The following is a 15,609-nucleotide window of genomic DNA, read 5'->3' on the forward strand; positions in this document are numbered from 1 at the left end:
CACATTCCAGAAATAAAAAGGGGGCAGTATCATACAAACAATATACACACTCATAGGAATAACTTTCCTTTTCCCCCATTGAAATAATTATTAGTTATTTTGAAATAGCTGATGGTTTTACCTGCTTTGTAAATGATCCATAACAATGTCAACAGCTTCTCTGCAGAAATAAAAAAGAAAAAGATGAACAAATTAAAATGTAATTTTTTTCTTCCCCCTTTTTACTCTGACTTCACAATTAGGAGTAAAACAGAAAAAAATGATAACTAATGATGCTCTTCAATAGGTCAGCTGGAATCATGGAACATATACTTTAATATATAAAACTTGATGCTAATGTATTTAAATAGAATAAATGGGGATTTTAATCACAGTTGTCATTTATTAAAGTTCAGGGTAAATGTGGCTCCAGAATGTGAAACACAAACACACTGTTCTTACATTTAAACTTATTCTCAATTATTAATGAGACCTTTGGGTAAGCAGTTCTCAAACTTTTTGGTTTTAGCATTAGTGAGGACTTCAAAGAGCTTTGGCTTGTGTAAGTTACATGTCTTGCTATTTACTGTATCTGAAGTTAAAACTGATAAAATTTTAAAATATTTATTTCTTAAATTATTTAGTTTAAAATATTTATTTATTCACTTAGTAATAAATCTATTATGTGTTGATGTAATTTATTTTTGTGAAAATAACTTTCCAAGCCAAAAAAAAAAACCAGTAAGGAAACTGTTATACATATTTTTACAAATATCTTTAGTGTCTGGCTTAATAGAAGACAGCTGGATTCTCACATCAGCTTCTCTGTTTAATCTATTGTTATAGGTTTTTTGATTAAAGTAAATGAAGAAAATCTGCCCTCATGCAATGATGGCGCTGAAAAAAAGGAAGAGTATTTTAATAGATGAGTAATGTCTTGATATTATTGTGAAAATATTTTTGAACTTGAAGATCTCCTGGAATCATCTCAGGGACACTTTAGATTAAATGCTGAGAACTGTTATTTTAGACCATAGTAATATTTTGTAACTTAAATAGACATTTAGCTTGTTACCAGCTACCATATTTTATTTATATTTTTATAACTATATTATTATATTACATATTATATTTCTGCTAATACTTAGTCTAGAACCATCTTTTCCCCTTATCAGATTATAATATGTTATACTTATTTGTGTATTTCTTGCTTCTCTCACCCCCAGACTATAAGCTATTTGCGGTCAAGGGCTGTATTATTTGATAATGATTGTTTATCATTATAAAGAGCTTTAAGGTTTATGTAGTGTATTACATACATAATTTCACTTTCTTCACACAAACTCCTCCAGGTACAGTTTATAATCTCCATTTTAAAGAAAAAGGCACTGGAATAATTATCCCAGAGGGACAAGAGAATTAAATGTCTGTTTAAGAATTCAAAGCCAGTTTTTTCTCTAAATTTAGTCCCTTCTCCGTTACCACACTGTGCCTCTCTTGGTTTTCAGTTTGGTATTCCTGGTGGCCAGGACAATGCTTTGCACAAAGAAGAGATTTCTCTACATTAAGTTGTAAACTCCTTGAGGGCAGAAACTGTCTGTCTTTTTATTTGTCCAGCGACTAGCATACATAATATGTGCTTAACACATATGTTTATTGACTTTTGATGAGCTAAAACACAAACCAAGGATAATTTATTATTTGTTCTTTCTCACTGACATTCAGTTGGAGGAGAAAAGGAGGCATATATCAGACAGAGGTGAAATCAGCAGGCCTTGGCAACAGATTGCAGGGGTCCTCAAACTACGTTGTGCCGGCCAGATGCAACAGCTGAGGACAATTATTTCCCTCACCTACGGCTATTAAGTTTCTTTATTTAAAGGCCCACAAAACAAAGTTTTTGTTTTTACTATAGTCCGGCCCTTCAACAGTCTGAGGGACAGTGAACTGACCCCCTATTTAAAAAGTTTGAGGACTCCTGCAGTGTGAGAGACAATGAGGAGGTAACGATGACTGAACAGTCGTGAGCCCGAAAGACTGGAAAGATGTTGTTGCCCTCCACAATACTAGGGAAAGGAGGGAAAGGACTTAGAAAGATGAAAGAATCCTGTTGTTTCTTGGATTTTTCTCACATATTATATCCATTTAATTATTATTATCATTTCATCTTGCAAAACATGCAGAACATTTTCTTCATTAGTATGTGAATCTGGGCAATTTCCACTGATATAAGAACATAGAGATTATACTATTTTTTTTCCTGCAGATACTCTGCATTCCCTGATAGTCTACTACATACTCAGTGTTTTTGTATTTTAGGACAGCTTTGTAAGGAGGAGGATGATTGATAAATTGCTCATAAAGATCAGGGCAGAAATTATTAATTTCATAGTGCTGTATCTCTGCATACTGAAATGGCAATCCACAGCAAAACTCAAAGAATATAAGCTTGCAATATAAACTCAGGATGCAATGGAAAGAACAATCCATGTAAAGATTCCTTTTGAAGCCAGAAGCCACCTACATGGTACAGTGGATGGACTGCTAATTTGGAGTCAGAAAGACTCATCTTCCTGAGTTTAAATCTAGCCTCACATATTTTCTAGTTGTTTGACCCTTGGCAAGTCACTCAAACCTGTTTGCCTCCATTTCTTCATCTGTAAAATCAGCTGGAGAAAATCATGACAAACTACTCCAGTATATCTGCCAAGAAAATCTTAAATGGGATTACAAAGAGTTGGACACAGTGAAAAATGGCTGAACTAACAAATACTAAGTTGTCATTAAGAAACGAAGTTTTTTATGAAAAAATTCTTATAGAAAGGGTAGATCTATCAAGCTAATAAACTGATTCTATAGGAGCCACATAATGCCGATGGGAAAGGCCAGCAATTAATGGGATTAGGCAATGATCTGAGAATTTGAATATAGATGGATAGTGTGAATATGGTGAATAGTACCAGTGAACAGTGTTTGGTGCATTACATCAAAGACAAATATAGAATGACATAGTAAAGCTCACTTGATTGAATTTATATTTCCATCCAAATTATAAATAAAACAAATGACATTAATCATTGTAATTATAACACATTGAGGGGACAGTAACACTTCTGAGTCTCTACAAATTTATAAAACATTATCTGTAAAAGATTGAAAACAAAATCCACATACTATTGTTTTTCCATGAAAAAATGATATTTTTTATTATCATTATAATTAAAACAATAATACTTTTTAATCAGTCATATCTGAACCTTTATGATCCCATTTAGGTTTTTCTCTTTTCTTTTTTATATTAATAGCTTTTTTATTTTTCAAAATACATGCAAAGATAGTTTTCAACATTCACCTTGCAAAACCTTGTGTTTCAAATTTTTCTCCCTCTCTCTCCCCTTCCCCTATACAGTAAATAATTCAATATAAGTTAAACTGTGCAAGTCTTCTAAACATATAAAATTAATACATTAAATCAATATTATTTGCAAGAGAGAAAATGTGTTATAAGGATGCAGAGATAGCCTCAGAGTCAAGAAGACTTGATTTCAAAATATTACCCTGATCCATACTGGCTGTGGGACCATGGAAATCTCTTAATCTTTCAATCCCCTAGTCATCTCTTCATGACTATAAATTGCATTGGAAGAGAGTATTTATTTTCTTGGAAGTTCCTATATACATGAAATAATAGGTCTGGACTAAAGGTACTCCCAAATATTTATGGGAACATTATTAATACCCTATTCTAATATCTTATTAGACTATGGAAGTGACAGTGGGATCTTAAAGATTATACCAGTGGATTGTAAGTTTGAGCAATTCTCACAAAGTCAGAAAATCTTTGATTAAGTTCCTTGTGATGGACTATATCCTTTTTGGCCAAAGACATAATTTTGCAGAGAACTGGCATTAGTTTGGCTGCAATGTAGTGAATTCTTTTACCACAGAAATTCTTGAAAATCATTTATGAAATTGTTGAGGAGATATAATCTATACTGGTAGAAGATACAAGTATACTGATTAAATACAGAGCCTATTGATATAATATTTTCAAAAGCATAGTGCAAAATTAAAACAACCCTGAGGTATCTCCTCAAATCTATCAAATTGGCTAATGTGACAAAAAAGGAAAATGATAAACATTGGAGAGGAGGTGGGAAAATTGGGATATTGATGCATTGTTGATAGAGTTGTGAACTGATCCAACCATTCTGAAGAACAATTTGGAAATATACCCAAAGGGGAATTAAATTGTGCATAGCTTTTAATCCAGCTATGCCACTATTATATCTATATCCTAAGGAAATCATAAAAAATGGAAAAGGACAGACATGTACAAATGTATTTATAGCAGCTTTTTTTTTGTGGTAGCAGAGAATTAGAAATTGAGAGAATGTCCATCAGTTGTGGAATGGCTGAACAAGTTGTGGTGTATGAATGTAATATAATATTATTGTGCAATAAGAAATGATGAGCAGGTAGATTTCAGGAAAAAAAACTGGAAAGACTTATATGAACTGACACTTAATAGTAGAACCAGGAGAACATTGTACACATTAATAGCAATATTGTACAATAATTAACTATGATTGATGAGCAATACAATGATCCAAAACAAGTCTAAAAGAGTTATGAACATATTTCTCATATCCAGAGAAAGAACTGATAGTCTGAATGCAGAGTGAAGCATACTATTTTTGCTTTCTTTATTTTTTATTTTTTTCCTCTATTCTGTTTCTTCTTTCACAACATGACTAATATGGAAATAGGGCTTACATAATTGCACATATATGACTTATATAAAATTGCTTACCATCTTGGGGGAGGGAGAAATTCTGGAATTCAAAATTGTATAAAAATTGATGTAAAGATTGTCTTTACATGTAAATGGAAAAAATAAAATATTATTTAAAAGGAAAAAAAGCAGGGAATATTAGAGTGGGTAGAAGTGAAGATAATCAGAGACAATTAAGATAATAATCTCCATTTTAATTTTTACTTCAAAATAGAATATGTAGATGTCATATGTCTAATATCAATTTATTTTCCAAGAACATAAGTCAATGTGACATTATTAGGAAAGAATTTGATTCCATATAGTCTATCTCTTTAGAGGAAGTAGGTAAGATTACTGAGTCATCAGACTGTGGATGTGAAAAGATGTGATCAAATAATGAACATTAGCAGAGACTATTATCATTCACCAAAGGCGTTAAATTGATGTACATCAATTGCAATGAGGAAAGATAAGAGGATTTTGGAAAGTATTTTGGTCAGCAAAATTTGATTTTCTCGGCAAGGAGGGAGATAAGGAAGCCCAGGGCAATACCAACTTAGAACATAAGCTAAATTTTACATCAAATTTATATATTTATTTATTTTAAATGTATTATTCATTATTTATTTGTTTATTTTTATTTATAAAGTTTATATTAAATTTAAATAAAAATTTAAGGAAAGGCATAATAGAAGATTAGGACTAATATCATCTCATAAACATAAGAAGCAATAGAGAGAAAATGAACTTTCTAGCAAGCTTGGCAAGAGACCAGTTCAAGCCAGATTATACCAAAGGCAAATGATGAAACTGGATGAAGGAAAACAGAAATATTAAAAATGAAAAAGATCATCAGGTTTTCTATAACAAAATTTTCTCCATTTGATTTTTTCAGCAACAGGATAGAAAGAATTGGTTGCTATGTGTAGAAATGATAGAGACTTTTGGAGGAAGTGAACACTTTGTCCTAGAATTTGTAATCAAAGAGAAAAAATCCTAGATTTGGGGACATACATTTCAGAATTGATAAGAATAAAAAGTATCTTATGTCCTAATCTTCTCTAGAAATGGGATCAAAAGGGATGGACAACTCAAGAAATTCTAAAGACCCAGGAATATGACTCCAATGAAGGAGAGGGAGGGAAGGGATGGAGGGGGAATGAAAGTTGTCTAAAGACATTGAGATGTATATACAAATAAAAATCACCAATTAACTTATTTTTAAATTAATTTTTTAAAGCTATGAACAGAAGATGGAAGCAAGTGCAGGTCTCAAAGTCTACCTTTTTATTCAGAAAGTAAAAACTAAATTTCTTTTAAAAGTATAGTATGAGGGCAGCTAAGTGGCACAGTGAATAGAGCACCAGCCCTGAAGTCAGGAAGACCTGAGTTCAAATTTGACCTCAGACACTTAACACTTCCTAGCTGTGTGACTCTGGGCAAGTCACTTAATCCCAATTGCCTCAAGAAAAAAAAAAGTATAGAATGAGCCTTTAGAAACATCTCAGAATGTGTAATGGGCTGGTAAGGCCAAGAATAACAAAACAGGTTGTTGTTGTTTTTTCTTTTCTTTTTCTTTTCAGAACTATTTTGGGAAGTAATGAGAACCAAAGAATAGAAAAGACAGTTGCTTAGAGTAGATGAAACAAGCAATCAGTCAACAATCATTTATTAAGCACTTGCTGTATCATACAAACATGAAAATGAGATCATTTCTACCCTCAAAAAAGCTCTCATTTGCTAGAGGAAAAATATGTACATGTGTAAGTAGAAGTCATTTGTGTATATGTACATAAAATAAATATAAAGTAATTTGAGGAAAGCACTAATAGATGGGAGAAATCAGCAAGGGCCTCCTGTAAAAAAAAAAAAAAGGTAGTGCCTGAGATAAGCTTTGAGGAAAACCGAGGAACAGAAGAGGGAGAAGTGAAGAAGTACATTCTAGGCATGGAGATAGCCAGTATGAGCACAGAAAAGAGAGATGGAATATTGTTGGTGAGAAACAAGAAAAATTCAGTAGAACACTGAGTGTATGAAAGGGAATAATATATAAGAAAGCTGTAATGGTAGATTGGAGTAAGTTTGTGAAGGGCCTTCAGTAAGGAACAGAGAAAATTTTATGTAATCTAGAGATAATAGGGAACCATTGGAGTTTATTGAATATGGTAGTAATGTGGTGAGACTCAAATAAAATGCTTAGATTTGATAACAATACTCAAGGCAGAGTTCAGAGGGAGAATAATCTCTCTATGCTTGTAAGTTATGCTTCTCTAAATGCAAACCCACTGTATTAGCCTTTTTTGTCTGCCATATGACACTGTTGATAGGCAGATTGATAAAGAGAACAGAACTCTGGACCCAGAATCTGGAAAATTGAGTTCATATTCTGCCTTTGATACAAATTGAATGACAATGGACAAGTTATTTAACCTAAGACTCAGTTTCTTCATCTGTAAAATGGAGCTAATTACCTTTTACATTTTTTCTAAGGCCCAAATTAAATAATCTGTATAATAGGCTCTGTAAATTGTCCAGTTTTACATAAATATCAATTATAATTATTTTTAAATTCTACGAAATGCAGTCTACTAAAATAGCTTTCTAACTAACCAAGACTCTCTGATCTTGTTCAAGTCAAATTTTCAAACTATCTTAAGACTTTTAATTTGTTCCTATTAAATTTCATCTTATAGATTACTAAATATATTTTTTTAAAACATAACTATCAAAATCAATGCAATTCTAATAAGAATTATTTTTGGGAGAAATTTGCTTCAAATATCTCTGTCAAAAATCTAATATCCAAAACATATAAGGAAAAATACAAATATATATAATCCAATTTCCAATGGACAAGAGGACAAAATTTATCAACCATTTTCAAAAGGTTTCACATTATATCTAGCAAAAGGACAAGAATGAGAATGGAGAAACAGGCATGCTAATATACTGTTGGTAGAACTGGGAAGTCATCCAGCCATTATGAAAACCCAGAACTATCCTAAAAAAGGCATACATATTGATTCACAGAACTTACGGCAAGGCCCCAGGAAAATTATGTTCCAAAATATATGTTGCAGCACATTTACAGTAGAAAAGAGCTAGAAACAAATAGATGACCACCAATTACATAATGTCTCAATAAATTTAGTGGCATATGAATTTTATGAAATATTATTGTTTTTTAAGAAATGAGAATTATGAATACAGAAAAGCAGAGAAAAAAAAGAAAAGCAAAGGAAGACTTATGTGAACTGATGCAGAGTGAAGTATTCAGAGCCAATATATACAATGACTACAACAATGTAGTCGGTTTTAATCACCAGACTACACTGAAAAGAAAACAGAATTGTCTATGATCTTTCCTATTGTCTAGATATCAGTATTTCATGTACTCTAAGCAATAGTCATATCACAGGATCATAGATTTAGAAATTTATTGGAGATAATTGGAGGTCAATCTAAACCAATCTCTTCATTCTATAGATGAGGGCTAAAAAAATCCTTCTAGGTCTTAACATTCATAATCAGTCACAATTCATTCAAAACTTCAGTACTCCTGATGCTATTCTTTTGAATTTATCTTCGGTCACCAGTCCTTAGCCTTTCCTATATATCTTCTATATGTTCCAGCAGATTTATGATCTCATCAATCTAGACATTTCCTTCATCTGTATAGACCAACTCATCTATGTTTTTTTCATTCATTTTTTTATCATTCACAGCTCTTCCATAGATGATCCAAGAACTCTACTTTGAAGTTCTTTTACATTTCATGTCTATCGTTTTGATGAGGTCCTGGGTCACTGGGGTTGACAGAGAAAGCCTGAAGCACTGATAAAATTACTCTTTGAGGCAAGAAGGGATAGGCATTGATGGGAATCAGCTCAGCCTTACAGTCCCATTTCTGTAAAGACTTTGTGTAACTCCACAGAAAGCCAAGAAATGTCAAACCCCTGAGGTTAAATTTTCCCTATAAATCTGTCCATGGCTCAGCCATCTTTGCTGAATCTCTTTTGGGTTAGCCTACCATGGGTTCTGTCTCGTGGTGATTTTCTCCACAACACTCCCTTATACCTCATGGCATCTTTTCTTTCATTCCCCAACTATAGCTCATGATGTCTTTTCCTTCTTACAGCTAACTCTTTTTAGAGTGCTAAACTCCTTTATGAATTTAGCCTGCTAGTTAATAAATATTCCTAGCTCATGGTATATTCCCTTTATCCTGGCTGATTGTGAGTTTCACTAGGAAACTTGTCTTTTCCCTTGTTGTTAAAACCACTTTCCTGTCTAACTATATACTCTCCCAAATCTATTTCATATTTACCAGTACCTATTGTACTCCTTCATTTTGTCTATAACCTCTTCTCCTAAATAAATCTATTTTTTGTCAAAGAGAATGGCTATTGTGAGTTCTTCACATGATTTAATCCCAACATTTGGTGCCTTCATCAATCTCTTTATTTGGGGTTGAACCTCAAACACATCAACTGTTTCACTGGGAAAATCCATCTGTTATCCTTCATCTCAGTACATGAATAGCCGACCTTCTTAGCTTATCACAGATTTCCCCCATGAGATTCCTTATGCCATGTGCATAAAACTTATTACCAAAAATATAGTATAGGCAGCTCACACCCATCATGAATCTTTCCCTTGTCCTTTGGGTCACTGACAATTTTGTTTAAAGTTTATGGATTATCTCTGTATCTATACAGATACTTTGTATCTATAATATACTTTTACGTATGTCTTATTAAAACATATTGGATGATACTTTCCATTAGTCTCTTTAACTAGCTCTTTTTTTCTTCTACTCATCAAAAGTATCTGTGTTTACACTTTTGAATTTCTCAAGTTAGTAATAACTATGAGAAGACATTTACTTCCTTGAATTAAACTATTTTATGCTGCTTATTACCAATACTGAGATTATTTAGGTTTTAATGTTTAATTGGTAGGTAATTAATTGTCAATAATTGTTTAATTTTTAGCTTTTATTCCCTGTGAATTACTGGAGCCTCTCTACTAATGAAAAATCTTCATTTTCTTTTTCTTTCCTTCTTTCCTCTTCCTCCTTCTCCCTGCAGTTTGGCTCAGCAGATATATTAGGTCTGTTTTTTCTCCTTCCCCTCCATTTTGAGTTTAAACTTTTTTTTGAAAGATTGCTAGCAAATATATTTTCACTGACTTTCTTATGTAAAGATTACATTGTCAGTCATTTTTTTTTTTAGATATCTGGTTTTACCTAAAATCTTTAGAACTTTGAATTGAATCTGTTTCTACACAGAAAGCTTTCAGATAGGCATACTAAGAGTGGAAGGAAAGAAAGTGTAGTCCATTTTAAATTTTAAAAAAAGACAATTTACACTACTTTGTTTGAAATACAAATTTGGCATGTATTGTATCTAGGATATACTGCAACATATTTAACATTTATAGGACTGCTTGCCATCTTTGGGGGGGGGATGGAGGGAGGGAGGGGAAAAAAATCGAAACATAAGCGAGTGCAAGGGATAATGTTGTAAAAAAATTACCCTGGCATGGATTCTGTCAATACAAAATTATTATTAAATAAAATAAAATTTAAATTAAAAAAAAAGAAATACAAATTTGGAATTACCCCATTTTTTTTCTTTAAAAGTAATAATGTATATGTCACATATGCCTTCTCAGGACAATCTGGCAAAAGGAGAGAGATCAAAATATTAAACTAGTTTCCTCAGAAAATGAATTATAGAAAAAACAACAAATCTGAATTATATTACTTAAATGACAGCTATTTTCTTTTTTCCTCCCTATATAAACATGCTAAAAAAAAAGGGAAGCAAGAACATTAAAAAGGGAGTATTTATTCTGTAAAACATGAGACCACTTGAACAAGTAAAAGACCATTATATAATGGTCAAATTGCTTTCAATACAATGGATCCTTTCTGGAAACATTAAATCAGGACAGAACCATTTTATTTACCTAAAAACTCTCTTTGTATATTTAGCAAACCATTTTGTTTTTTTTAATGTACTTCCACTGCAAGTAGCCAGAATTTTTCTATACTTCTTAGATTAAATCAGGACAGAGAATTGCCTAATTGTAACTGATTTTGATCATACACAACAAAATAAGATTATTCTCTTATCCTTTGAGTAACAGAACATATACTTATTTTTAAGTGTTAAAAGAGGTAGTGGTATGGCAGACACTTTGCTTCTAATTATAAGCTTCCATGCACCTTATAAACTCCCTAAACTTCATTTTATTTCATCTTTTTAAAAGAAAGGGAGCGAGGTTAGAATAGATCACAGGCTCTTAATTTGAGTTCTAGGCTCTTGTTTTGTCTTGTCAATATTTTGATGACTGTATTTCAATATAATTGTACTTTTCTTTGTGATTGTATGTAGTGCATTTTACGTTTTAAAAAATATTATTCTGAGCAAGAGTCCATAGACTTCACCTAAATGCTAGAGGTTTATAACACAAAAAAGAGTTAAGAATCCTTGGATTAAATAATCTCTCATGCTTCCCAACTCTCAGTTCCTAAATTTTGTAAATTGAAATATGATACTTCGTTTGTTCTATATTTCTCCTTAAAGATTCAACTTTAATTTTCTTTCCTAGAAAACAAATTCTTCTTTTTCCTTTGGCAATAAATCTAATTTTAGACAACAAATGAAATTGAATCATAACTAAGCAAACTGAAACCTAGAAAAGGGAATTGTATTAAATTAACAACATTTTTAGCCAATGTGAGGGATCTGTTTTATATAGTTGTCCCTTCCACACTCTGATTTCAATATAAGAATTAAATGGGAGTCTGACAATCTGTAAAGGCCAGTATATGACAGAAAAAGTTTAGAAATTCAAAAATGCATAAAATTTTTGTATAGTATTGTATAATGGCAAGAAAAAAAGAGAAAGAAAACAGAGAAGCTAGACTTCTACTCTGATACAAAAAGAGGATCAAAACATTTTAGATTTTTCCACATCGCCAGCAGGGTCACCGCACACCTAACTTATGCAATGTGGAAGGGATAACAATATTCTGACATGTATTTCTTTGACAGGATAGTGAGTTTTCAATTATCATGTGCTGACTGACATGCAGTTTAATCTGTGATGATCCTACAATTAATAAGAAAAGTGGGAGGTAAGAATACATTTGAGAAATTATGCAGCACTTTTAATGATCCCAAATTGCTCCCTGACCTGACATAAAAATTCTTCCCTTAGTACTATAGATTTTGAACTAGAAGGGACCTCTGAGGAAGTCAAGTCCAGCTGTTCTGTTTTATAGATGAGAAAACTGAAGCGAAGAAAACTGATTTAATCAAGTTCACAGGTTGACAAAGTTGGGACAAGCCACATTTTTTCCTGTCAGGGCTATATACTTTAATACTTTATCATGTAAGCTCTGTTCTGTGATTTCAGGACAGAGATAAATTCAATTATCTGCCAATTATCTATTAAAAGCCATGGTCCTACATGAAAGAATAATTCATTATTAGCAATTGTACTAGGATCTCAGTATAGAATTAAAGCGCTGCAAACAGTAGTATATTGTTTATCAATCAGACCTCAATAATCTTTTAAATTGAATTCCACATCATTAACATTTTCTCTAGAATTTTCTTAAATTTAGACAATCAACCAAATAAATCGAGTCCTGGTTTGTAGTATTTGTTAGATTTCTGAGGTAAAAATACTCAGAGAGAAAACAGTTTTCTCTTGCTAGCCTTTTAAAATTGATTCTAATATACTGCTGGTAGAAGGGACCTTATATTTATATTTCCTTTAAAGGCATTTCTTTCATTTCAATATAATATTATAGGTCTCTCTTAAGGTAAGTAGGGTTGAAATAGATGAGAAAATATAGATAGATTGTGATTTGTGCTGGGTAACAGAAGATTCCATATTGATGACATTATAGGTATAATACTAAGAGTACCAGTACATAAATAGTTCTGTTTTTCACTCTACTGAAAAAAATTCTTAAGTATCCTTTGGTAAAATAAACTTGATGGTAAAATATTTATACTTGTAGTAGTGAACAATTACATCCTAATAACTGTCTGAGTTATCTTGATGTAATCTAATAGGGCTCTACTCTATGCCAAGGTAGATAGACATCCTTCTATCTCATATACATTCTCTTTTGACTCATCATTCCCCAATGGGTTCACTTATTATCTCTATACATATGAAGCTAAGGTTAGCAGCCTTCAAATATCTGAAGACATTAATATGTCCTCCTTGAGGACATTCCAGTTCCTTTCATTGATCCTTATATCACAAGGCCTTTGCCATATTAATTGCCTTCTTCTGGATGCTCCCTTCTTATCAAAATCCTTTCTAAAATATGATGCCCAAAACTGAATATAATACTCCAGATGTAGTCTGGCCAAGGTAGATCTAGTGGAATGATCTCTTCCTTATTCCTGGAAACTATGCTTCTCATTGAAGCCCATGATGGCATTAACTTTTTTGGTTGCCACAGCACATTATTAACTTATACTGAATTTGTATTCCAATAACCTTTAGATCTTTTTCAGACAACTTGCTGATTAATCGTGATTCTCTCAGTTCGAATGAGTAAAAATTATTTTTTAAATCCATATCCAAGAGTTTAGACTTGTTTCTGTTTAATTTCAATTAATTTGATTAAGCTCAATGATCTAGCATGTCATGATCTTTTTAAATCCTGACTGTCTCACATCCAGTGTGTTTGTTCTCTGTCCCTCACCACTTGATGCCATTTTCAAGTATGATAATCATGCCATTTATGTTAAATCCAAGTGTTGGCAGTATATTTAAGTAGAAATGTTCAATAGATGGAAATGCAGAACTGGAGGTTCGCCTGGCATTTCAGCAACTGATGACTGAAGAGGCAGCTAGATGCCATAGTGAATAGTGAACTGTCTCTGAAGTTTGGAGGACCTGAGTTCAAATCCAGCCTCAAACACTTTAACACATCCTAGCTGAGTGACCATGGGTATGTCACTTAACCCCAATTGCTTTGGCAAAGAAAAGAAATTAATGACTGCCCCAAAAAGATGATAAAGATGATAATGATGATCTAATCAACATTTATATAGAGCTTTAAGATTTGTGAGGTATTTTACAACTATTATCTTATTAAGTCCTTTCAACTTTGGGAGATGGATACTACTATTATTCCCATTTTTACAGACAAAGAAACTGAAGCAGAAGAGATCTGATTTACCTGGGATGACAGCTGATAAATGTTTGAAGTCATATTTGAACTACAACTTCCTTCTTCTAGATCTAGATCTACATTATACCAATCAAATATAAATATATAAAATGTATCTCACAAGTAACAGTTATTTAGTGACAAATATTTTAAAAGATCCACTTAACTTCTGGAAGAGAGGATTTCTGTAGTTAAGTAATGGACTTTTGTGCTGAGGTTGTTTTTTTTTTTAAACCAGAAAGATTTAGTGATAGATTAAAAATAGAAACTGTTTCTTTTAGAGTATCCTTCTGAGTTTGAAAAAAAAAAAGTAACATCATGCTTTTTGAATAAGATATTTGTAAAGCACTTAGCACAATGACTGGAACATAGCATGCACGCAAATATTGCTTTTTTCCCTTTTCCTTTCTATGAAAAAAACAATATTTGGCTACCAGCTTGATAGAGATCTATTCTAAAGTCAGTTTTGCCCACTAACCTTTGTTATACATAAATACTTAGAGATCCATGATCTCATCATCACCTTTGTTGTGAATATTGCAACCCATCCATGCCTTCTTAACCTTAATAATTCTTAGCCATTTAACTTTTAGTTAATTAGTCATTTAACTTTTCAGTGTCCCCAAACAAATCTTTAAGACTAAGTTTAAGACTAAGTAAGAACTACTCAGTGTAAGTTGAGAGCTTCTTCTGGGTTTCTTAGAATTTTGAGTTATAGGCTTTATGATCTATTATTCCTCATTCTCTCTACATGACTGTTTCTCCTCTTTTTTCCCAATCATACATCTCCTAAATATTAACTTATATGCCATCACCACTTGAATGCAAGCCATCATTAATCATAAACTGTAATATTCACCATGCATCTCTCCATTGCCTTTTGGACCACCTGCAATCTTGATTCTCTGAAGAATGTGGTATTTAATAGTGTGTTCAGTCCTTGGTGCAGGAATGATGGAAGGACATTTGAAAAGTTAGATAATGTCCAGAGAAAAGAACAACTTTTATACTCCATAAATAATATTTTTTTTCATTTGCTATACTTTCTATATTTTTAAAAAGAGCTTAAGGCAGAAATAAATAATAACATAACACAATTCCTAGAGAGGTTAAATTTTATTATCCAACAAAAAAGGTAGACCCATAGTTGTTGAAGTGGAGTTTCTACATCTGCAAATTTCTATCACTCTGGATACATAAAGAAACCTAACAACATAGATAAAAACAGCTTAAACAGCTACATGAGCCATTTAACCAATTAGAGACATACATTTTTTAAATGGCTAAATTTAAACTTTCCCCAAAGGAAACTTTTTTTTTTTTTTTGCAATATTCAACTTGTATCAGTCTAACTAAAAAAGAGAAGTGGGGGGGGAGTAAGGCTAAGGAGTCTATAGCAATCCACCATAGTGTTCAAAATGAGTGATGATCAATATTATGGTCTTGGAATCAGACAAAATGGCTTTGTTGAAACAACCATGATCTCTATGAGGAGATCAAGAGTAATAATCTGTTTCTTAGTGATATGGTATATAATCAAATAATATTAACACTGAAAAATCAAATGATGAGTATATTGGTAAATGCCAGTATATTTATAGAAACAAATAATCTCAACGTTGAAAGTAATGGCAAAGGTCAA

The 15,609-nt window shown here is 32.2% G+C and overlaps 1 protein-coding gene across 1 annotated transcript in view; it reads right to left on the reverse strand.

Moving 5' to 3' along the window:
• BMAL2 (basic helix-loop-helix ARNT like 2) overlaps positions 1–15,609 on the reverse strand; it is an 89,241-nt gene that overhangs the window by 58,445 nt on the left and 15,187 nt on the right. The window contains exon 2 of the mRNA XM_052000969.1: positions 122–160. Within this exon, the coding sequence (XP_051856929.1) occupies positions 122–141 (20 nt within the window). The 5' untranslated portion in view covers positions 142–160. The remainder of the gene's footprint in view (positions 1–121; positions 161–15,609) is intronic.

The sequence above is a fragment of the Antechinus flavipes genome, chromosome 5 (genome assembly GCF_016432865.1).
Source record: "Antechinus flavipes isolate AdamAnt ecotype Samford, QLD, Australia chromosome 5, AdamAnt_v2, whole genome shotgun sequence".
Lineage (NCBI taxonomy): Eukaryota > Metazoa > Chordata > Mammalia > Dasyuromorphia > Dasyuridae > Antechinus > Antechinus flavipes.